Raw genomic sequence first — 24429 nt, forward strand, 5'->3', positions numbered from 1 at the left:
TCAGCCTCCCGGGCTCATTCGATCCTCCCGTCTCAGCCTCCTGAGTAGCCCAGGCTGATCTTGAACTCCTGGGGTCAAGCAGTTGGCCCATTTCAGCCTCCCAGAGTAGAGGGGTTATAGGCGTGAGCCACAGGGCCCAGGCCTTGGCCTAAATCATATCTTTTTTTTTTTTTTTTTTGAAACACAGTCTCACCCTGTCACCCAAGCTGGAGTGCAGTGGTGCAATCAGGGCTCACTGCAACCTCTACCTCCCAGGCTCAAACAATTCTCATGCCTCAGCCTCCTGAGCAGCAGGGACTACAGGCCTGAGCCACCATACCCAGCTAATTTTCATATTTTTTGTAGAGATGGGGGTCTCCCTATGTTGCCCAGGCTGGTCTCTAACTTGTGGGCTCAAGCAATCTGCCCTCCTCGGCCTCCCAAACTGGAGGGATTACAGGTGTGAGCCACTGCGCCCGGCCCTAAATCATATCCTAATAATAATTTTGTTGAAAATTTTTTTATAGATATCACAATGTATTTAGAGTAAATTAGCTTTTCTAGTAATTTAGAGCAATTGTCAGACAAACATTTTCTATAAAGGGCCGGACAGTAAATATTTTATACTCTGTGGCATGAAGTCTGTGTCAAAACTAGCCTCACTCAGGCTGGGTTCAATGGCTCTCACCTGTAATCCCAGCACTTTGGGAGGCCAAGGCAGGCGGATCACTTTGAGCTCAGGAGTTGGAGATCAGCCTGGGCAACATGGCAAAACCCCATTTCTTCAAAAGATAAAAAAAAAAAAAAATTAGCCAACCATGGTGGCTCACGCCTGCAGTCCCAGCTACTCAGGAGGCTGAGGCTGGAGAATGGCTTGAGTCTGGTAAACGAAGGTTGCAGTGAGCTGCGATCATGCCACTGCACTGCCACCTGGGCAACAAAGTGAGACCCTACCTCAAAAAAAAAAAAAAAAATTATCCACTCATCAAATGCAGTGCAAAAGGGGTCAGAGGCAATACATAAACGATGGGTACTGCTCTGTCCCAATAAAACTTTATTTATAAACATATATTGAATTTTATATAATTTTATGTCATAAAAGATCATCCTTTTGGTTTTTTAAACTATGTAAAAATTTTAAAATAATTCCTAAACTACAAGCTCTACAAAACACAGGCATGAAAAAGGCTTAGTCCTATCCATGTACTAAATAGTACAATACTTCAATAAATAAAAGGCTGCAGTTTTATTAATGCATGAAAAGACCAACCAGTGAAATAGAACAGAAAACCAAAAATACACCCACATACATGCATAGAAATTTAATATTTAATAAAGGGGACAATTCAGATTACTGCGGAAAAGGCGGATTACTCAATCAAGGATTGAATTATCATTGGAATAAACAGGTTAACCTGCTGGGCGCGGTGGCTCACGCCTGTAATCCCAGCACTTTGGGAGGCCGAGGGGGGTGGATCACAAGGTCAGGAGATCGACCATCCCGGCTAACACGGTGAAACCCCGTCTCTACTAAAAATACAAAAAATTAGCCGGGTGTGGTGGCAGGTGCCTGTAGTCCCAGCTACTCGGGAGGCTGAGGCAGGAGAATGGTGTGAACCCAGGAGGCGGAGCTTGCAGTGAGCCGAGATAGCACCACTGCAGTCCAGCCTGGGCGAAAGAGCGAGAGTCTGTCTCAAAAAAATAAATGAATAAAAAATAAAATAAAATAAACAGATTAACTTATTAAAAATCCATTTGAGGCCAGGTGCAATGAGTCACACGTGTAATCCCAGCACTTTGGGAGCCCAAGGAGGGAGGATCGCTTGAGCCAAGGAGCTTGAGATCAGCCTGGGCAAGATGGTGAGACCTTGTCTCCACAAAAATAAAAACAATTAAAAAATTGGCCAGGCATAGTGGTCCATGCCTGTAGTCCCAGCTGCTCAGGAGACTGAGGTGGGAAGATAACTGGAGCCCAGGAATTTGAGGCTGCAGTGAGCTATGATCACACCACTGCACTCCAGCTTGGGTGGCAGAGTGAGGCTCTGTTCTCCAACAACAACAACAATAACAACAACAAAAAACAGTAAAATTAGACTTAAATATATATGTAAAATAATAAAAATAATAAAAATTCATTTGAACTATACCTAACAACCTAAATCGAATCACACCTCAGGAACATCAAACATTTAAATGTAAAAAAGAAAACTCAAACCATACCACAGGAAACCATTAGCAAATATTTTATAGTCATGGAATAAGGAGGGCATTCGTAAGAATGAAACAAAATCCACAGACAATAAACATAAAAAGATTCAGGCTGGGCACAGTGGCTCATGCCTGTAATCCCAGCACTTTGGGAGGCCGAGCAAGGCAGGTGGGATCACTTGAGGTCAGGAGTTTAAGACCAGCCTGGCCAACATGGAGAAACCCCATCTCTACTAAAAATATAAAAATTAGCCAGGCGTGGTGGTGGGTGCCTGTTATCCCAGCTCCTCAGGAGGCTGAGGCAGGAGAATCGCTTAAGCCAGGGAGGCAGACGTTGCAGTGAGCTGAGACTGGGCCACTGCACTCCAGCCTGGGTGACAGAATGAGACTCTGTCTTAAAATAAAAATAAATAAATAAATAAATAAAAGACTACGTAGCTATAAGAAATTACAAGAAAGTGTTTCTGCTCTAAAATGCAACCATCCACAAGATATATTAAGTTAAAAAATGGCAAGGTGCTAAAGAGTATATTGTATGATGCTATCTATACAGAAAAAAGAAGAAAAGAAATTGTGTATGTGTATTTATCTGAGAACTAAGGGTACACAATAAATTAGAAACAGGTTTCTTACGGCCAGGAGCAGTGGCTCATGCCTGTAATCCCAGCACTTTGGGAGGCCGAGGTGGGTGGATCACGAGGTCAGGAGATCGAGACCAGCCTGGCTAACACGGTGAAACCCCGTCTCTACTAAAAATACAAAAAATTAGCTGGGTGAGGTGTCAGGCGCCTTTAGTCCCAGCTACTCAGGAGGCTGAGGCAGGAGAATGGCGTGACCCCGGGAGGCGGAGTTTGCAGCGCGTGGAGATCATGCCATTGCACTCCAGCTTGAGGGACAAGAGCGAGACTCCGTCTCAAAAAGAAAAAAAAAAAACAGGTTTCTTACAAGAAATGATACTGTATAGCTGACAGACAAGACTTGGAGAGTATCTTTTTCATTAAAGGCACTTTTTGAATTTTGAGCCCAATAAAGATATTATATATTCCAAAAACAAAATTTTAAATTCAAATAAAAATGACCTAGCTGAATTTTTTTCAATTATCGGTTTACTAAAAAAAAAAAATAAACTTTTTTTTTTTTTTTTTTTTTTCCAGAAGGGGTCTCTTGCTCTGTCACCCAGGCTGGAGTGCAGTAGTGAGACCTTGGCTCACTGCAGCCTCTGCCTCCTAGGTTCAAGCAATTCTCCCACCTCAGTCTCCCGAGTAGCTGGGATTACGGGGCACGCCACCACGCCCAGATAATTTTTGCATTTTTAATAGAGACAGGGTTTCACCATGTTGGCCAGGCTGGTCTTGAACTCCTGACCTCAGGTGATCCACCCGCCTTCTTGGCCTCCCAAAGTGCTGGGATTATAGGCATGAGCCACCACACCTGGCTTTTTTTTTTTTTTTTTTTTTTCAACCAGTTTCCTCAAGAAAATGCTTCAGGCAAGCATCCTTCAGTGAGATCATTGCTTGCGGTCATTAGAAAGTGACAGGTCAGACCAGACATGGTGGCTCATGCCCGTAATCCCAGCACTTTGGGAGGCCAAGGTGGGCAGATCACCTGAGGTCGGGAGTTCAAGACCAGCCTGGCCAACACAGTGAAACCCCATCTCTACTAAAAATACAAAAATTAACTGTGCACGGTGGCGGGCACCTTTCATCCCAGCTACTCACGAGGCTGAGATTGGAGAATCGCTTGAACCTGGGAGGTGGAGGCTGCAGTGAGCTGAGATCGCACCACTGCACTCCAGCCTGGGTGACAGAGTGAGACCCTGTCTCAAAAAAAAAAAAAAAAGAGGTCAGACTCCTTAAACTACATTGACGTTTATACAGACTTACAGAGCCATGATTGCCGAGCCTGAAGTCTGAATGCAGTTGGAAATACTGTGGTACCTTAGACAATCATGAGATTCTTCCCTAGGAATGTTTTAGTAAAATCAAAGTGGATTACTTTCCAAAGGTCAGGCATATACATTTATCTCCTTAGGCCTAGTAATTTAGAATGTGCTTCACTCCTTTACAGGTCCTTTTTTATTCAGTATTAGAATAAATTCCTAGCCATTAAAAAGACTTTCATTCATTGATTCAACAAATAATTATTTAGTGCCTACTATTCGGCAGGTGCTGTGCTACGCCTCAGGGGCATTATAACATTGAACAATTCATTTCTAGAAAATAGCTTCATTGAACAACTGTTGAGTATATTATTTATAAACTTATAGAAAATATTATTCTCCCATTCAAAAATGGCCATTATGTGTAGACAATTTTTACTGGCAGTCTATGAACAATCTGAACTCTTTCAACATTTGCCTTATAGACTCGCTCCAGGTTTCGACATAAGCCAGTCAGGGAGTCTGGCGTTACAAATGATATTTGGTCATCAAAAAGCAGCAGGATAGAAACTTCTAACAACTATTAACAGCCAGTTTACCAATACGTAAGCATAATCTGCCAAACATAGCTGGTGTAACTGGTGACTTCACACTTTAGCACTGCACATTTTCTTCTCAGCCAAATATGTGACAATAATAACAACATGGTAAGAGAAAGGTGCCTGTTGTTATAAGACATTTCCACATGTCTCATCTCATCTCATATAATCCACACTCCCGTTATCCCCATTTTACTATCAGGAACCTGATTTTAAGATAAGTTTCAATAGGTGTCTAACTAGTAAATGGAGTTCGAACTGGAACCCAACTCTCCTCATGCTAAGGTTTATATTCATTCTACTAAGTCATGGGCTTAGTGTTTATAAAATAAAATGCTTTAAGTAAGTTATCTAGAGGTGCACCTGAGTTAACATAATTAAAATTACCAGCTGATCCTTACAAAAAATTTCCCAAAGAAGGTTCTGACTAATATATATTAAAAGGCATGGCCAGTGGGGCATGGTGGCTCAAACCTGTAATCCTAACACTTTGGGAGGCTGAGGCAGGCAGACAGCTTGAGCCCAAGAGTTTGAGACCAGCCTGGGCAACATGGCAAAACCCCATCTCTACAAAAAATACAAAAATTAGCTGGGCATGGTGGCATGCACCTATAGTCCCAGCTACTTGAGAGGCTGAGATGGGAAGATTGCTTGAGCCCAGGAGGTCAAGGCTTCAGTGAGCTTTCATCATACCACTGCAATCCGGCCTGGGTGACAGAGTAGAGTTCATCTCAAAAGAATAAACAAAAACAAAAAGCAAGGCATGGCCTTCCTTAGGAATTTGGTTTGGGGATTCTCTAACAATAGCAACCAATTGAGGGTGTCTGGGCTCATGGTTGGGGATTTTTGTTTGTTTATTTGTTTTGAGACGAAGTCTCACTCTTTCGCCGGACTGTAGTACACGATCTTGGCTCAATGCAAGCTCCGCCTCCCAGGTTCAAGAGATTCTCCTGCCTCAGCCTCCTGAGTAGCTGGGACTACAGGTGCACACTACCACACTCGGCTAATTTTTGTATTTTTAGTAGAGATAGGGTTTCACCATGTTGGCCAGGATGGTCTCAATCTCCTGACCTTGTGATCCACCTGCCTCGGCCTCCCAAAGTGCTGGGATTACAGGCGTGAGCCACCGTGCCTGGCCCTTTTTGGTTCTTGATTATAATTCATCTTTAAATAGTTAAGAGCAACTTGTGCTGTTTGATATTCATGGCCAAGTAAAACTCTTTGACCCTCAGACAAATAGTATGATTTCATATATATGAAATATCTAGGCCAGGCATGGTAGCTCACACCTGTAATCCCAGCACTCTGGGAGGCCAAGGCAAGAGAATCGCTTAAGGCCAGGAGTTCAAGATCAGGCTGGGCAACATAGTGAGACTTCATCTCTACTAAAAATTTTTAAAATAAAAATAAATTGGGCCAGGCACAGTGGCTCACGCCTGTAATCCCAGCACTTTGGGAGGCCGAAGGTGGGCGGATCACTTGTGGTCAGGAGTTCGAGACCAGCCTGGCCAACATAGTGAAACTCTGTCTCTACTAAAATACAAAAATTAGCTGGGCATGGTGATGCACAACTGTAATCCCAGCTACTCTGGAGGCTGAGGCAGGAGAATCACTTGAATCCGGGAGGTAGGGGTTGCAGTGAGCTGAGATCGTGCCACTGCACTCCAGCCTGGGCAACAGAGTGAGACTGCGTCTCTAAATAAATAAGTAAGTAAGTAAGTAGTAATTAAGCAAGCCAGGTGTGGTGGCACGCATCTATAGTATCAACTACTTGGGAGACTAAGGTGGAAGGATCACTTGAGCCTGGGAAGTTGAGGCTGCAGTGAGCCATGATTATGCCACTGCACTCCGGCCTAGGTGACAGAGAGAGACCCTGTCTCAAAAAAGAAAAAAAAAAGAAATATCTAGAATAAGCAAATATATCAGCAAAAGGTCTCCTACTACTGCTTGACCTACAAGAAAGAGTCAAATAAGTGTTAGCCCAGTTAAAGTGAACGTTGAGTCTCTGCATCACAGCTCATGCTGTTAGTAGGAAGGATGCATTTGACCATTCCACAAGATTAAAAGATTTCTTACTGAGAATCCAAGGGCCAAAGGCGGAAGGTGGAGGGGGTGATCAACTCTGAAACCTAGATTCAAAAAGCACTTCTATGTGACCTCAGAAAAGGTACCTATCTCTCAGCATCAGTTTCCCTACCTGTAAAATGGTATTAATCATTCCTAATTCCCAGCAGTTGCTGGATCACATAAGTTAATGTGCCTGAGTGCAAGGCTGCGAGCCTTCTGCCTCTCCCTAAGACACAGGTGAGCTGCTCATCCAGCAGATGGAGATTGTCTGGAAGGGCCTATTGGGCTGCCTACTATCGTCTCAAGCTTTGAGCTGCTAGGGCTAGAGGCCTGACCCAACGGGAGCCAACTGGTGAGAGGAATGGCAGTAATTGCAAGGGCAGGGCTTGCAGGAAGAATTTTTAATAGAATCTGCTGCTCAGGAGCCTTACACAAATTCCTTGGGGCCCTGCTTCTTCCTACTCCATGCCAGGGCAATACTGGGAACAACATGCTCTTAAGGGAACCTGGTGGCTTAAGACAGAATATTTTGAGATTCAGATAGTGTTTTACTTTCCCGTGTGGCTATGAAAGTGATTCTAGAGTTGGCACTCAAGTCCAGGTCCCATCTTTCCTCATTTTGGAAGGCTTTCTGCTGACAAATCCAATATGCTTTTTTTTTTTTTTTTTTTTTGAGACAGAGTCTCGCTCTGTCGCGCAGGCTAGAGTGCAGTGGCTATTCATAGGTGCAGTTATAGTGCACTAGCCTGGAGTTCCTGGGCTCAAGCCATCCTCCTGCCCTAGCTTCCTGAATAACTAGGACTACAGCCATGCACTACCACACCTGGCTAAATCCAATTATTTTAAATTAGCTGGAAGAAGAAAGACATTGGGGTTCTTCTTACTTCTCCTTGAGAGGACCAGATTTGGTCCCCAATTTTTAGAACAAAAATATTTACATTGAGAAAGCCAAGGATAGATCAAAGGGAATGCAGAAGCAGTCACATACTAGTTACATGCAGCAAGAAAGTCATCCTTTAGATTTACAAACTCCTTGTCATGTTGTTTCCTCTCTTGGCCCCTTCTCCACACTTTTAAACAAGCATGTTGTGGTCTAAGTTGAGAGCTTGACAAGGTTTTTGCTATGGTTGAGACATCAATCTCTTTTGTAATTGAATCTATTCACCAGGGATAGTGTGAGCAAACCATGTTCAAGCTCTTTGTCTTTGTCCTAACTAGGCATTTACCATATAAACAATAAGAAACAAGCCCCTGCAAGTCTTTCTTTTTAACCAATTATCTGGCTGTTTATCTTGCTGTAGTCCTGCCTTCATTAAAAGCTGTCCAGGGGGTAGGGCACATTCTTTGGAAGCATATCTAAGATGCCAATTTCTTTGCATTTCAGTGAAAAGTAAGTCATCAGGGTATTTGGGACATCTCTTCAAGCTTTTCTTGATGGTCTGTATCAGCATGGCCCCCCTCCTTTCCAGCTTTCCTCATTCCTACTTTAGAGTCCGCTATTGTGCCTTTATGCCTTCAAATTGGGGTATACCCATATATCCATATAAAAAACATTTTTCTTTCTGTAGTCATTACAGGGGAGTCCAGTGTGATTTACAGAACAAATTGAAATCATTCTATCAAGATGTAACAAAGAATTAAGGGGAAGGGTCTGGGCTGGGGAATGTTAATTAGCCCCTAACCCACCCTATCATCTTTCTCTAGTTCACAAAGATAACTGTCAATTTATCCTCAATGTTCAGAATAATGCCTTATACCTAGTAAGCAATCAACAAATATTTGTTTAGAGAATGAGTAAACTATTACCATAGTTTATTTACCTGCTGAAATTATATTTTTCTAATTTTAAACTATTATGCAAAAAATGTTTCCAGTTAAATATTTTGCATACCTCTTTTTGAACACCTGTTTATCTGTAGAATAAAAAAGTTAAATTAGAATGTCTGAAGCAATGTTTTTCATTATAATCAATATTACTTCAAAGATTACTTAATTTTAATATTTTAACTTCAATTAATACTGCCAAATCTACCCCCACCCCTAGCAGTGGCTATCCTGATTTATACTTCTACTAAGAATATTCACTTTTCCACAAAATTGATATTTTCAAATTTCAGTTTTAGCCAGTGTGGGAGAAAATGGATCTCTCTATTGTTTTGCTTTGCATGCCAGCATCACTAGTGCAGTTAAGCATCTTTTTTATGTGGTCAGTTTTATTTCATTCTTACTTCTTCATCTATTGTCTATTTATACATTTGCCCATTTCTCTATAGGGTTGTCTTTTTCTTATACATATTTGTTTTCACTGTCTATTCCAGATGTTAATTCTTTGTGCACTGTATGTTTCCTCTTTTTAAACTTTATTCATGGCATTTTTGTTCTATGAAACATTTTAGCCCATAATCTCACATCATGGAAGAGTAATTACCTTGCAAACCTCTCTTGTCTGCTCCTACTCAGTAGCATCAAATCCAGTTGATTCAAGTCTTACCCTCTCTTTAGAGGAAATATAGTGTGGTGATTAGAAGCATAGGCCAGGCATGGTGGCTCACGCCTGTAATCCCAGCACTTCGGGAGGCCGAGGTGAGCAGATTACCTGAGGTCAGGAGTTTGAGACCAGCCTGGCCAACATGGTGAAATCCCGTCTCTACTAAAAATACAAAAATTAGCTGGGCATGGTGGCACATGCCTGTAATCCCAGCTGCTTGAGAGGCTGAAGCATGAGAATGGCTTGAACCCAGAAGGTGGGGATTGTAGTGAGCTAAGATCACGCCACTGCCTGGCAACAGAGCTAGACTCTGTCTCAAAAAAAAAATAAATAAATAAAATTTTTTTTAAAAAATAAGCATAGACTCTAGGACCAGGCACAGTGGCTCACACCTGTAATCCCAACACTTTGCGAGGTCGAGGCAGGCGGACCCCTTGAGCCCAGGAATTTGAGACCAGCCTGGGCAATATAGTGAAACCCTGTCACTACAAAAAAAATACAAAAAAAAAAAAAAATAGGCTGGGAGTGGTGGCTCACACCTGTAATCCCAGCACTTTGGGAGGCCAAGGCCGGTGGATCACAAGGTCAGGAGTTCAAAACCAGCCTGGCCAAGGTGGTGAAACCCCGTCTCTGCTAAAAATACAAAAATTAGCTGGGCATGGCGGCAGGCACCTGTAATCCCAGCTACTCAGGAGGCTGAGGCAGGAGAATCACTTGAACCCGGGAGATGGAGGTTGCAGTGAGCCAAGATCACACCACTGCACTCCAGCCTGGGTGACAAAGCAAGACTCCATCTCAAAAAAAAAAAAAAAAAGCCTAGCTGGGCAAGGTGGTATGTGCCTGAGGTCCCAGCTACTCAGGAGGCTGAGGTGATAGAATTCACTGAGCCCGGCAGGTTGGGGCTGCAGTGAGCCATGATGGTGCCACAGCACTCCAGCCTAGGCAACAGGAAAGAGGCCCTTCTCAAAAAAAAAAAAAAAAAAAAAATCATAGACTCTGGGGCCAAATTGATGTGCTCAAGCAAAGGTTTTGCCACTTACTGTGTAACCTTGGGCCAGTAGCTTAACCTCTCTTGACCTCACTTGCCTTCTTTGTAAACCAGAGGTGATAACAGTATACCCATTTCATAGGGCTGTGGTGAGAACTAGATGAGTTAATACATTCAAAAAGCTTAAAAGTGTCTGGTGCATAGCAAGTGCTACGTAAATGTTAAACCTTTCCTGCCCTTTTCATCTGCTCCTCCTTTTCCTTTTTTCTTGTTACAGCATTCCTTCTTTTTTTCTTACTATTTCCTCACTATGCCTTTGCTTGAATACTAAAAAGAAACTACTGGTCCAACAGCAGGCAACACCTCATGCGATTACTTTAAATGACTTCAAAAGAATACAAATATATCCAGCACAATAGTTTACATTTTAAAGGTGTTACACCCATTTTGTTTTGAGATGTGTCAACAAAACCCGTGTTTCTTTTCTTTCTACAAGTTTAAAATGTCCCCAAATCAATTAACAATAGAGGAAAGTCACGCTGTTTTAATTTTTCTCTTTATACTGCTATCTCCTATTTCCCCTGTTTTTACACTTCTTTGCAGCTCACTTTCCTTATCTGTAAGATATTCTTAGGATGAACTTAGTAAGAAATGTGCAAGATCTAGATGAAGACCCACCAGATAGGATGCTCTCTTGCAGACACGCAACTCACTGACTCAACCAATGAGGAAATTATCCCACAAAGCAGATAATCCTAATGGAGGGCAGAATTCAGGACTGAGCATCTCAGTGATGCCGCCGGGAACCCAGGCTTCTCTGTCCCTTCACCGGACTAACCGAGTTCGAGACCACACGGGGGTCAGGTAGCCAAGGCTGGGCTTTGACGGTAGGAATGAAGGAGGTGAGGGTGGCGCGCCGCAGGCCTGGGCCACTCCCTGAGTAGGGCGGCGGCGGCGGCGGCAGCAGCGGCTGCAGGCCCGGCCGATTGTGAGGAGACAGCGGTGCCTCCTGGGCCGCGCACCCTACCCTTCCCGGGGTCCCGGCTCGCGCCGCGGCCGCGCGAGGCGCGCTCGAGCGGAAGTGGCGGCGATCCCGCCGGAAGCGCGCGGCTGCGGCGCGGGAAGCAACCCAGAGCCCTCCTCCCACCTGCTCTGTGTAGGAGACAGCCTGCGGAGCCCACTGCCGGCGCGCCGAGAGCCCAGCAGCTCTTGAGTCCGGGAAGCAAGGGTGGGCGGAGGGACGAGCCAGTGGCAATGACCCAGACCCCGACCCCCATTGCTGACCCAGCGGAGCTGCTTGGTGAGTGGCCTCCAGGCGGCATCTCTTGCTCTCAGCCCGGAGGGGGTTTTGGGGACCCAGGCTGTGGGGCTGCCTCTTCCCATGCCTTCAGTTCACCCAGAGATGGGGGTGAAAAAACCTAGAGACCCTCGGGAGTCGGTCCACCAAGAGAGGTCCAGACTCCCCAGGAATGTTGCCTGGGGAGGGGTGTCGCGGGGGGGATGACCCAGGCCCACCCTCTGCAGGGCACTTAAAATGCGCCACATCCCCAGTGAACAGCCTGTCACGCATCACACCGTGGTGTATTTGAGATCCCATCTGCCACTTGGGCTGGAGGGAAATGAGTGTTTTTGGGTTTCTTGTCATTGCTTCCTGCGGATTCCATTTTACTCCTGTTGGTTTATGGCCTCAAACATGAATTTGAAGAATTTGGCCCTCCCTGGCAGTATTGGGAAGAAGACTGTTTTGTTCAACTCCGTTTGGACAATTAGTTGGGAGTATTTACAAAAGGTCGGGCCAGGCACGGTGGCTCACACCTGTAATCCCAACACTTTGGGAGGCCAAAGAGCAAGGATCGCTTGAGCCCAGGAGTTCGAAACCAGCTGGGGCAACAGAGGGAGACCTTGTCTCTACAAAAAATTTAAAAATTAGCTGGGCATGGTGGTGCACGCCTGTAGTCCCAGCTATACGGGAAGCTGAGGTGGGAGGATTGCTTGAGCCCGAGAGTTTGAGGCTGCTGTGAGCTGAGATCGCGCCACTGCATTCCAGCCCGGGAAACAAAGCAAGACCCTGTCTGAGGTCGACTCTGCCCCCAGGAAGGTATGGGACTTGCAATCTTATCTAGGTTGCGTCTTTTTCACTGAAATCACGAAATCACTAAGGTAAGTAGGGAAGGGTCACACGGACACCAATAAAAGTTCTAACTTTGAGGACTCCTCCAGTATTCTTTTCATCCTAAAGCTTCTGGCCTATCAGCTAGGTCAGACACAGCCTAGGAGTCTCAAGCCAGTACAGGAACAAGGAGGCAGGTTGCCCTCTTGGGGCAAAGCTGTGGCTCCACCCTTGATGAAGAAGGCCTGTAGGAACCCAGGACCTGTGAGCAGGTAGAGTCCTGAAGGTTGAAGATTCTGTGGAGCAGGTATGTGCAGTGCCAGTGCGCAACCAGCAACTGATGGACAGGAACAGATAGAGATGCTCTGAGTGCATTCCTTTGGCAAGCCTGGGCCAGAGGCACACAGGATGGAATTAGTCATGTGGTATCATAGGCCAGGTGTGGAAGCAAATGAGCCAGAGTGGAACCAGGACCAGCCAGGGCCAAGGCAGGGAGAAGAGTTCCTCTAGCTGACATTGACAGGAAAGCAGAGTCAAAAATCTGGAATGGTTTGCTTCCAAGACTGGATGCTGCCTAATGACCTCGAAGGCCAGTGATACCTGGACTCTTGAGTGAGCAAGGCAGATTTTGGAATGAGCACACAACTTCAAGTAAGCCCAGACATGATTACCTGTAGTTTCTGCTGCTCTTAGAGGCAGAATCATCTGAGAACTGATTGAGGAGTGCATGTATATCCCAGAGACTAGTGCACTCTAGGATAAAAGGAATCATTCAGCCCTTACTCTTGGATGCAGGGTGTAGTTTTAATAAAATGTCACAGAACAAATTTCTAAGACCTTTAGGTTGAGTGAATGTTAGTTTGTCTAGTAGTATATTTCTCATCAGTTACCTATTTAGCTGTTCTGCATAGGCCTTTGAGATAAGGAAATAAGTAAGATAAATTCTCCCCAGAAACCCCAAAACAATTACAATGTTGAGAGAAGAATGAAGTAGGAACTCTGTACTGAGGAAGGAATTGAGTGGACAGAAAAGAGGTGACTGCCTGAGGTCAGGAGTTCAAGACCAGCCTGGCCAACATGGTGAAACCCCATCTCTACAAAAATACAAAAATTAGCCAGGCATGATGGTGGATGCCTGTAATCCCAGCTACGCGGGAGGCTGAGGCAGGAGAATTGCTAGAACCTGGGAGTGAGCCAAGACTGTGCCATTGCACTCTGGCCTGGGCAAGTGAGCGAGACTCAACAGAGCAAGACTCCGTCTCAAAAAAAAAGAGGTAACTGGTGACTGGTCACTGTGAGCTGGATTGGAGGAAGGTGGGAATGGAGACTAAGGGCTCTTGCTGAGAGGAGTTTGAGTAAGCCTTTTTCAGGTTCTCTTGTCTTTAGCATTTAAATCCTGGACTTCATAAGTAGACTGATAGTTGTGGCATCAACACAACTAAAAGGCAGGGTTACCCTCTTAGAGTACACTTGGAAAATCAGTCTGAAATGAAAGAAACTTTGTTGGTGAAGTGGAAGTGGAAGTTTTGGTTGGTTGCAGAGTGGCTTATACCTGTAATCCTAACATTTTGGGAGGCAAAGGTGGGAGGATTGCTTGAGACCAGGAGTTTGAGACCAGCCTGGGCAACATGGCGAGACCCCTTTTCTTTTTCTTTTTTCTGGGGGGAGACAAGGTCTGGCTTTGTTACCCAGGCTAAAGTGCAGTGCAATGGCACTCACACTCACCCAACTTAAGGGTCTTAGTATCCATACAAAAAGCATTGACAAAAAGCATGCCATATGTTAAGATCAAGGTTTATCTTTGGGTGTTGAGTGCAACACTTGTTATAAGAGGCAAAATAAACTTAGAAGCAAAGGAGTGGATAAGGATCTGTCTTGGGGTAAAATCCAAAGATTAGTTGTGATCAGAGTATAGTACCTTTTGGCCTGACTTACATAACAAACTCTGCAAAATGTTAAAACCTTTAATGAAAACAAGTGAGATGTTGGACTCTAGTGTCACTCTTAATAATGAAATAACCAACATTTGTTGAGCTTTTACTACATACCACAGGTGTTCTTCTAAGCTTTTTACTTTCATTAGCTCAATAGTCCTTGCCTTATCATATAATAGGCACTACTGCATGGATATATGTTGTCATTTACTGAGGAAGCAGTTATCAAGAGCCCAGACAAAAAGCTGAGAAATCTGAGTTGACTTTAAAGTCCTCCTGTGTTTCAACAAGGGTGCCAAGACCATTCGATGGAGGAGGGACAGTCTTTTCAAAAAATGGTTCTTGGAAAGCTGGATATCCACATACAAAAGAATGTTGTTGGCCTCCTTACCTTATACCAGATACAGAACTTAGAGTGGATCAAAGACCTAAATGTAAAACCGTTAGAAGAAAACACAGGGCAAAAGCTTCATGATGTTAGATTGGCAATGATTTCTCAGATATGACTCCAAAAGCATAGGCAACAACAACAAAAAAGATGAATTGGATTTCATCAAAATTATAAACTTTTGTGCATCAAAGAATGTGAAGAAGAATGAAAAGACAACCCACAGAATGAGAAAAAAATATTTGCAAATCATGTATCTGATAAGAGATTAATACAACCCAATTGAAACATAAACAAAGTAGCCAAGTGTGTTGGCACACACTTATAGTCCCTACTATTCAGGAGGCTGAGGCAGGAGGATTGCTGAGCCCAGAAGTTCGAGACCAGCCTGGGCAACATAGCAAGGCCCTATCTCAAACAATAAATTATAAGCAAAGGACTTAAATAGACATTTCTCCAAAGACGATATACAAATGGCCAATAAGAACATGAAAAGATGTTCAACATCACTAGTCATTAGGGAAATGCAGATCAAAACCACAATGAGATACCAGTTCATACCCATTAGAATGGCTGTTATCAAAAAAATGGGGCCAAGCACAGTGGCTCACGCCTGTAATCCCAGCACTCTAGGAGGCCAAGGCAGGTGGATCACCTAAGGTCAGGAGTTCAAGACCAGCCTGGCCAACATGGCAAAACCCCGTCTCTACCAAAAAATGCAAAAATTAGCTGGTTGTGGTGGCAGGCGCCTGTAGTCCCAGCTACTCGGGAGGCTGAGGCACGAGAATTGCTTGAACCTGGGAGACAGAGGTTGCAGTGAGCTGAGATCACGCCACTGCACTCCAGACTGGGTGACAGAGGAAGACTCCATCTCAAAAAAAAAAAAAAAAAAAGAAAAGAAAAAATGGAAAAGACAAAATTGTTGGCAAAGATACTGAGAAGTTTGAACCCTTGTTATTACTGGTAGGAATATAAAATGGTGCAGCCACTGTGGAAAACAGTTTGATGTGTCCTCAGAAAGTTAGAGAATTACCTTATGACCCAGCAATTCCATTTTTAGGTATATATTCAAAAGAATTGAAAGCAGAGACTGAAATAAGTACAGATACTTGGATGCCAGTATTTATAATAGCATTATTCACAGTGGCCAAAATGTGGAACCAACCCAAGAATCCATGAGCAGATGAATGGATAAACAAAATGTGATTTAGACATACAACAGAATATTATTCAGCCTTTTTTTTTTTTTTTTGAGACGGAGTTTCGTTCTTATTGCCCAGGCTGGAGTGCGATGGCACGATCTCGGCTCACCGCAACCTCCGCCTCCTGGGTTCAAGCAATTCTCCTGCCTCAGCCTCCTGAGGAGCTGGGGTAACAGGCACGCACCACCATGCCTGGCTAATTTATATATTTTTAGTAGAGACGGGGTTTCTCCATGTTGGTCAGGCTGGTCTCAAACTCCCAACCTCACGTGATCTGCCCCACCTCGGCCTCCCAAAGTGCTGGGATTACAGGCATGAGCCACTGTGCCCAGCCTGAATCTTTTTATGTTTATTTTCTGTGGATTTTGTTTCATTCTTACGAATGCCCTCCTTATTCCATGACTATAAAATATTTGCTAATGGTTTCCTGTGGTATGGTTTGAGTTTTCTTTTTTACATTTAAATGTTTGATGTTCCTGAGGTGTGATTCGATTTAGGTTGTTAGGTATAGTTCAAATGAATTTTTATTATTTTTATTATTTTACATATATATTTAAGTCTAATTTTACTGTTTTTTGTTGTTGTTATTGTTGTTGTTGTTGTTGGAGACAGAGCCTCACTCTGCCACCCAAGCTGGAGTGCAGTGGTGTGATCATAGCTCACTGCAGCCTCAAATTCCTGGGCTCCAGTTATCTTCCCACCTCAGTCTCCTGAGCAGCTGGGACTACAGGCATGTGGACCACTATGCCTGGCCAATTTTTTAATTTTTATTTTTGTGGAAACAAGGTCTCACCGTCTTGCCCAGGCTGATCTCAAGCTCCTTGGCTCAAGCGATCCTCCCTCTTTGGCGTCCCAAAGTGCTGGGATTACAGGTGTGACCTATTGCACCTGGCCTCAAATGGATTTTTAATAGGTTAACCTGTTTATTCCAATGGTAATTCAGTCCTTGATTGAGTAATCCGCCTTTTCCACAGTAATCTGAATGGTCCCCTTTATTAAATATTAAATTTCTATGCATATATGTGGGTGTATTTTTGGTTTTCTGTTCTATTTCATTGATTGGTTTTTTCATGCATTAATAAAACTGCAGCCTTTTATTTATTGAAGTATTGTACTATTTAGTACATGGATAGGACTAAGCCTTTTTCATGCGTGTTTTTTGTAGAGCTTGTAGTTTAGGAATCATTTTAAAATTTTTATATGGTTTAACCCGGGAGGCAGAGGTTGCAGTGAGCTGAGATTTTGCCACTACACTCCAACCTGGGCAACAGAGCGAGACTCCATTCCAAAAAAATAAGAAAAAGAAAAACAGAAAAATAATAATTACATCTGCAAAGACCTTATTTCCAGGTAAGTCCACATTCACAAGTATCAGGAATTAGAACTTGGACATATCTTTTTGAGGTATTCAGTTTAACCCACTATACCCAGTTGACAATATATATCAACACCCTCTTCACTTAGTGTCCTGAAGGAAATGATCCTATAGTGGAAAAGTTTTTGTTTCTATTTTTTCTTTTTTTTCTTTTTTTTTTCTGAAATCGAGTTTTGCTCTTGTCGCCCAGGCTGGAGTGCAGTGGCGCGATCTCAGCTCACTGCAACCTCCACCTCCCAGGTTCAAGTGATTCTCCTGCCTCAGCCTCCCGAGTAGCTGGGACTACAGGCGCGTGCCACCACGCCTGGCTAATTTTTTGTATTTTTAGTAGAGACAGGGTTTCACCATCTTGGCCAGGCTGGTCTCGATCTCCTGACCTCATGATCCGCCCACATCGGCCTCTCAAAGTGCTGGGATTACAAGCGTGAGCCACCGCACCCGACCTGTTGCTCTTTTTCTTTGTACATTCTGTCAATATTTTAATCGTTAATTAGTAAATGATGGCAGTGTTTTTCAGACTGCAAGTTGTCACCCATTAGAGAATGGTGAAATTAGCTTAGTCGGTCACAATCAATACCCTTTATAATATAAAAGAGAATGGAGCAAAGTCTATTAATTTCTTTTTGAAATATATAGACATGATGTAAAAAAAATTTTTTTTTTTGGTCGGGGGGACAGAATCTCACTCTGACGCCCAGGCTGGAGTGCAGTGGCATGATCTCGGCTCACTGCAACCACCTCCGCCCTCTGGGTCCAAGTGATTTTCTGCCTCAGCCTCCTGAGTAGCTGGGATTACAGGCACCCACCACCACACCCGGCTAATTTTGTATTTTTAGTTTCACCATCTTGGCCAGGCTGGTCTTGAACTCCTGACCTCGTGATCCACCTGCCTTGGCCTCCCAAAGTGCTGGGATTACAGGCGTAATCCACCGTGCCTGGTGTAAAATGTATTTTTTATTATGAGTCTAAGTCAAAAAAGCGTAAGAAACATGTATGATGCATTCTTACCTTGTAATAGTGAATAGCCATTAAGAAGACTGAGGTTGGGCTGGGCGCAGTGGCTCACACCTGTAATCTCAGCACTATGGGAGGCCAAGGCGGGTGGATCACCTGAGGTCAGGAGTTCAAGACCAGCCTGGCCAACATGGTGAAACCCCTTCTGTACTAAAAATACAAGAATTAGCCAGGCATGGTGGCGCTTGCCTGTAATCCCAGCTTCTAGGGGGTGTTGAGGCAGGAGGATCACTTGAACCTGGGAGGCGGATGTTGCAGTGAGCTGAGATCGTGCCACTGTACTCCAGCCTGGGCAACAGAGTGAGACTCCATCTCAAAAAAAAAATAAGAAGACTGAGGTTGATCAGTATGTACTGACAGATGGGGATGTCCTTAGTACATATGGATGTGGACTGAAAAATCAACTCTTTATAGTGTAATCCCATTAAAAAAAAGTTACAAATTGTGCTTTTCCATAAGTAGTGTTGACTGTCAACACCAGACAACACTACTCATAGAAAGGTACAATTTGTCTCTGAAGGTCCACCAGAAAAAACGTGTGATCACACACACCTACGTTTATTAGAATTCCTACACCATCTTTTTTTTTTTTTTTTTTTTTTTGAGACGGAATGTTGCTCTGTCACCCAGGCTGGAGTGCAATGGAGCAATCTCAGCTCACTGCAACCTCTGCCTCCCAGGTTCAAGCTATTCTCCTGCCTCAGCCTCCCGAGTAGCTGGGACTACAGGCAACTGCCACCACGTCAGGGTTTCACCATGTTGTCTAGGCTGGTCTCGAACTCCTGACCTTGTGATCCGCTCACCCCAGCCTCCCAAAGTGCTGGGATTACAGGCATGAGCCACCGCGCCTGGCCCTCCTACACCATCTTGATAGAACCATAGCACAATCTCAGAAGGAAAAAGCCAGGTAGAAGGCCAGACGTGGTGGCTCACACCCATAATCCCAGCGCTTTGGGAGGCCGAGATGGGCAGATCACTTCAGATCAGGAGTTCGAGACCAGCCTAGCCAACATGGTAAAATCCCATCTCTACTAAAAATACAAAAATTAGCCAGGCTTGGTGGCGGGTGCCTGTAATCCCAGCTACTCAGGAGGCTAAGGCGGGAGAATCGCTTGAACCCAGAAGGCAGAGGTTGCAGTGAGCTGAGATGGCACCACTACACTCTAGCCTGGGTGACAGAGCAAGACTCCATCTTGAGGGGGGGGAAAAAAAAGCCAGGGAGAGATCTTTATATTTTAGGGCCTGGGCTGGATAATTTTCTTTTCTTTCTTTTTTTCTTTTTTTTTTTTTGGAGATGGAGTCTCACTCTGTCACCCAGGCTGGAGTGTAATGGGGTGATCTTGGCTTACTGCAACCTCCACCTCCCAGGTTCAAGCGATTCTCCTGCCTCAGCCTCCCAAGTAGCTGGGATCATAGGCACGTGCCACCACGCCTGGCTAATTTTTGTATTTTTAGTAGAGATGGGGTTTCATCATGTTGGATAGGCTGGTCTCAAACTCCTGACTTCGTGAGCCGCCCACCTCGGCCTCCCAAAGTGCTGGGATTACAGGCGTGAGCCACCGCACCTGGCTTTTTTGTTTGTTTGGTTTTTGTTCTTTTTTTTTTTTTTTTTTTAAGACAGAGTCTCTCTCTGTTGCCCAGGCTGGAATGCAGTGGCGTGATCTCGGCTCACTGCAACCTTCGGCTCCTGGGTTCAAGCAATTCTCCTATCTCAGCCTCCCAAGTAGCTGGGACTACAGGCACCTGCCACCACGCCCGGCTAATTTTTTGTATTTTTAGTAGAGACGGGGTTTCACCGTGTTAGCCAGGATGGTCTCGATCTCCTGACCTCGTGATCTGCCCACCTCGGCCTCCCAAAGTGCTGGAATTATAGGCACGAGCCACCGCTCCCAGCCTAAAATTGACATTTTAAAATGTTATTTTATTTATTCATTTTAAAATAATAGTAATAAGCCAGGCACGGGCCAGGCGCCGTGGCTCACGCCTGTAGTCCCAGCACTTTGGGAGGCCGAGGTGGGCAGATCACGAGGTCAGGAGACCGAGACCATCCTGGCTAACACGGTGAAACCCCGTCTCTACTAAAAATACAAAAAATTAGCCGGGCGTGGTGGCAGGTGCCTGTAGTCCCAGCAACTCAGGAGGCTGAGGCAGGAGAATGGCATGAATGCAGGAGAATGGTGTGAACCCAAGAGGTGGAGCTTGCAGTGAGCCGAGATCACGCCACTGCCCTCCAGACTGGGAAACAGGGCAATACTCTGTCTTAGAAAAAATAAAAAAATAAGCCAGGCACAATGGTTCACACCTATAATCCTAACACTTTGGGAGGCAAAGGTGGGAGGATCACTTGAAGCCAAGAGTGGAGACCAGCCTGAGCAACCTAATGAAACTGCATCTCTATAAAAAATAAAATGTTAACCAGGTGTGGTGGCACATGCCTGTAGTCCCAGCTGCTTGGGTAGATTGCTTGAATTCGGGAGTTTGAGGCTACAGTGAAATACGATGGAGCCACTGCATACCAGCCTGGGCGACAGGGTGAGACCCTTTCTCTAAAAAAAATAAAATGACAGTAATAGCCACTACATGTTATAACATTTTTATTAAATCAATTTTTATCCAATATTAACATAACATTACATTTTTAATGAAAAATAACTATTTGCCAAAACAAAAAAGAATGGCATCATTTTACATTTTTGCAAATATGTATAGCGGGGCTCATTAGGCGATTGCCTGGACTCTCATCCCAGTCCACTTCTATTTATTAGCTGGTTAGCATTGCAGCAATCATCCTCATTCTAATGCATCCATTACTGAGAAAAAGGAATCTATGAACTCTACCTAATGTTGGTGAGCAGTGTGCCTTATATGGTTTGGCTCTGTGTTCCCACCCAAATCTCACCTTGAATTGTAATAATCCCCACATGTAAAGGGCAAGACCAGGTGGAAATAATTGGATCATGGGGGCGGTTTCCCCCATGCTGTTCTTGTGATGAGTGACTCTCACGACATCTGATGGTTTTATAAGCATCTGGCATTTCCCCTACTGGCGCTCATTCATTCTCCTACCACCCTGTGAAAAGGTGCGTTCCGCCATGATTGTAAGTTTCCTGAGGTCTCCCCAGCAATGTGGAACTGTGAGTCAATTAAACCTCTTTTCTTTGTAAAGTACCCAGTCTCGTGTAGCAGCATAACAGACTAATACAGTGCCTTTGGTAATTTTATAACATTTATTATTGGGAAACAACTGGAGCGAAGAAGGCCTGTATTCCAACCCAGGTTCATGTACCCTAACCATGCGAGCACCACCTGGACTGGCTGGAGATGGGATCTATGCACTGCTGAGGCCTTGTACTGGCTAGCCAGGATCTGAGGGAGCCAATTAGCGGGTGCCCCTGAAGGAGGTGGGGCTTACAGAAGGAACTAACCTGGCACCATGGGCCAATCTAGAGCAGTCTTGTCCTGTCCCCAGTCCACAAGGGATTCTCTCTAATTTCAGATCCCAGTCTGAGGCCGAGTGCGGTGGCTCATGCCTGTAATCCCAGCACTTTGGGAGGCCCAGGCGGGCAGATCACCTGAGGTTGGGAATTCGAGACCAGCCTGACCAACATGGAGAAACCCCGTCCCTACTAAAAATACAAAAAGCTGGGCATGGTGGCACATACCTATAATCCCAACTACTCGGGAGGCTGAGGCAGGAGAATCACTTGAACCCAGGAGGCGAAGGTTGTGGTCAGCCAAGATCGCACCACTGCACTCCAGCCTGGGCAACAAGAGCAAAACTCTGTCTTAAAAACAAAACAACAAAAAAACAAAAACAGATCCCAGTCTGTTTGCAGGCAATGGCACCCAGCCTGGTTGCAACCCTGTGCAGGGTGACACGGCTCTATGGGAACTGTGTCCATCCCGGAAAGGGACTCCTTTTGCATACTTGCCTCACTGGTGCAGGTTTAGGCACATTCTGAAACCATCAGTGCTTTGCTTGGTGGCTGGTCACCTGGAAAAGATATTTGGTAAGTGTCCTGGAGTCTTTACCACTGTGCTACACTTTTGACTCCCCTGGCTCACACTAAACCACCCGCCTGAAACCTAAGGCAGACTCTGGTGTCCTGCAGGCCAGCATCCCAGTGACGTCTTTCCCCTCTCCCCCCAGTCCCCTCCCAGCCTTGCCCCATTTGGTAAAACTTCAACCTTCCTTTCTACACAGGCTGAAGCAGAGTCTTCCTCCTGGTGTTCCAGCAGGAGTTTAAGGTCCTGCTCCATATAGGACAGCCAGATTCTGAGGGCAATGTTGAGATCCTCATCTCCAGAAGGTGGTGGTGCCAGAAACATGACAAAAGGCTGATTCACGGGCCAGGCGCAGTGGCTCACGCCTGTATTCCCAGCACTTTGGGAGGCCAAGGCGGGTGGATCATGAGGTCAAGAGTTCGAGACCATCCTGGCCAATATGGTGAAACCCTGTCTCTACTAAAAATACAAAAAATTAGCTGGGCGTGGTGGCGCACACCTGTAGTCCCGGCTACTTGGCAGGCTGAGGCAGGAGAATTGCTCGAACCGGGAGGAGGAGGTTGCAGTGAGCCAAGATGGCACCACTGCACTCCAGCCTGGTGACAGAGCAAGACTCCATCTCAGAATAAATAAATAAATAAAAAAGGCTGATTCACATCTTGGCAGGGAGATCCTGAAAGAAACAGGCTGGGGGTAAGGAGCTTCATGTGCCCAGGCCCAAGGTGGTAGAAACCTAGGCCATCTGTGCTATGGGATCCATCCTCTCACTTGCACAACTTCCCTCCCACAGGACTGGGACTCCCTCTCACATCCTGGGAAGCTAGGATTCCTTGGTTTTCAGAGTAATCATGGAAGCCCCGGAATGAGGCACTGTGGGAGGCCACTGGGAAATCCAAAGAAGAAGAGGTTTGAAGATCTCCTATCCCAGACCCTTCCCTCCATCTGCCCCTCCAAACCTCTCTTTTAAGAGATTGAGAAGGAATCCAGCTGGCTTCCACTTTCTGTGACAAAACTCCTGCCTCGGTGCACGACTCCATTTCTCTGCAGTTTGTGCATCCCATAAAAAAGTAAAATAAAAAATAAAAACTCCAGCCCAGAAAGTCCTGTACTCAGTGATTCTCACACTTAGAATGAACCCAGGAGCACTATAAACATGCAGCTCACCCTGCACAGCCTCCCTCCCTTCCAGCAGTCAAGCATACTGGCAAATGACTTCACCTTCCTGTTCTTCAGTCTCCTCGCCTGTAAAATGGGGCTACTGACAGCAGCCTACTTACAGATTTTTCCCCAAGGATTAAAGGAATGAATGAATATGGTAAAGCACTTAGAACACATGGGAAGTGCTTAATAAATATTAGTTATCATTATTTATTTATTGGGTGTTCTGGGTGATTCTGTTGCAGGTGGTCTGCTCTAGAGTGACCAGTAGGGTAGCCTCAGCCGTGTTTTCTGTAGGGTCACTTTCTCTGTATATCCTTATGTGTTCCTGTACAGTGTGCCTCCTCAATTCCATGCTTTACTTCTAGGAATAGTGATGTTCAGCCTGGAAACCATGAATTCGCTTAAAACAGAATACTCATTCCAGTGCTTTCGTCTTAGTCACAGTGATGAACAGACTGAGTGAAGCCTGAAGTCACTGGAAATAGGTCGGGAGACTGCCCAGGAAGCTGTTAACAAAACTATGGGCCAGGCATCATGGTTGACACTGTAATCCCAGCATATTAGGACACCAAGGCAGGAGGATCACTTGAGCCCAGGAGTTCAAGACCAGCCTAGCAAACATGGTGAAACCCTGTCTCCACAAAAAATACAAAAATTAGCGGGGCGTGGTGGTGTACGCCTGTCATCCCAGCTACTCGGGAGGATGAGGCAAGAGAATTGCTTGAACCCGGAAGGTGGAGGTTGCAGTGAGCAGTGATCGTGCCACTGCTCTCCAGCCTGGGCGGCAGACTGAGTGAGATTCCATCTGAAAAAAAAAAGAGGCCTGGTGTGGTGGCTCAGGCCTGTAATCCTAGCACTTTGGGAGGCTGAGGCAGGTGGATCACCTGAGGTCAAGAGGTCAGGACCAGCCTGTCCAACATGGTGAAACCCCGTCTCTACTAAAAATGCAAAAATTAGCCAGATGTGGTGGCACATGCCTGTAATCCCAGCTACTTCGGAGGCTGAGGCAGGAGAATCATTTGAACCCAGGGT

General features: G+C 45.1%; 2 protein-coding genes across 2 annotated transcripts in view; one reads left to right on the forward strand and one right to left on the reverse strand.

The window, feature by feature from the left end:
• The window catches only part of KHDC1 (KH domain containing 1), a 21797-nt gene extending 10524 nt beyond the window's left edge, over nucleotides 1-11273 (reverse strand). Inside the window, exon 1 of the mRNA XM_054490403.2 lies at nucleotides 11047-11273. The gene's annotated coding sequence lies outside the window, so the exon portion shown is untranslated. The remainder of the gene's footprint in view (nucleotides 1-11046) is intronic.
• The window catches only part of LOC129039069 (uncharacterized), a 31532-nt gene continuing 18035 nt past the window's right edge, over nucleotides 10933-24429 (forward strand). The window contains exons 1-2 of the mRNA XM_063666927.1: nucleotides 10933-11072; nucleotides 11153-11508. Of these exons, the coding sequence (XP_063522997.1) occupies nucleotides 10933-11072; nucleotides 11153-11508 (496 nt within the window). The remainder of the gene's footprint in view (nucleotides 11073-11152; nucleotides 11509-24429) is intronic.

Source organism: Pongo pygmaeus, chromosome 5, assembly GCF_028885625.2.
Source record: "Pongo pygmaeus isolate AG05252 chromosome 5, NHGRI_mPonPyg2-v2.0_pri, whole genome shotgun sequence".
Taxonomy (NCBI): Eukaryota; Metazoa; Chordata; class Mammalia; order Primates; family Hominidae; genus Pongo; species Pongo pygmaeus.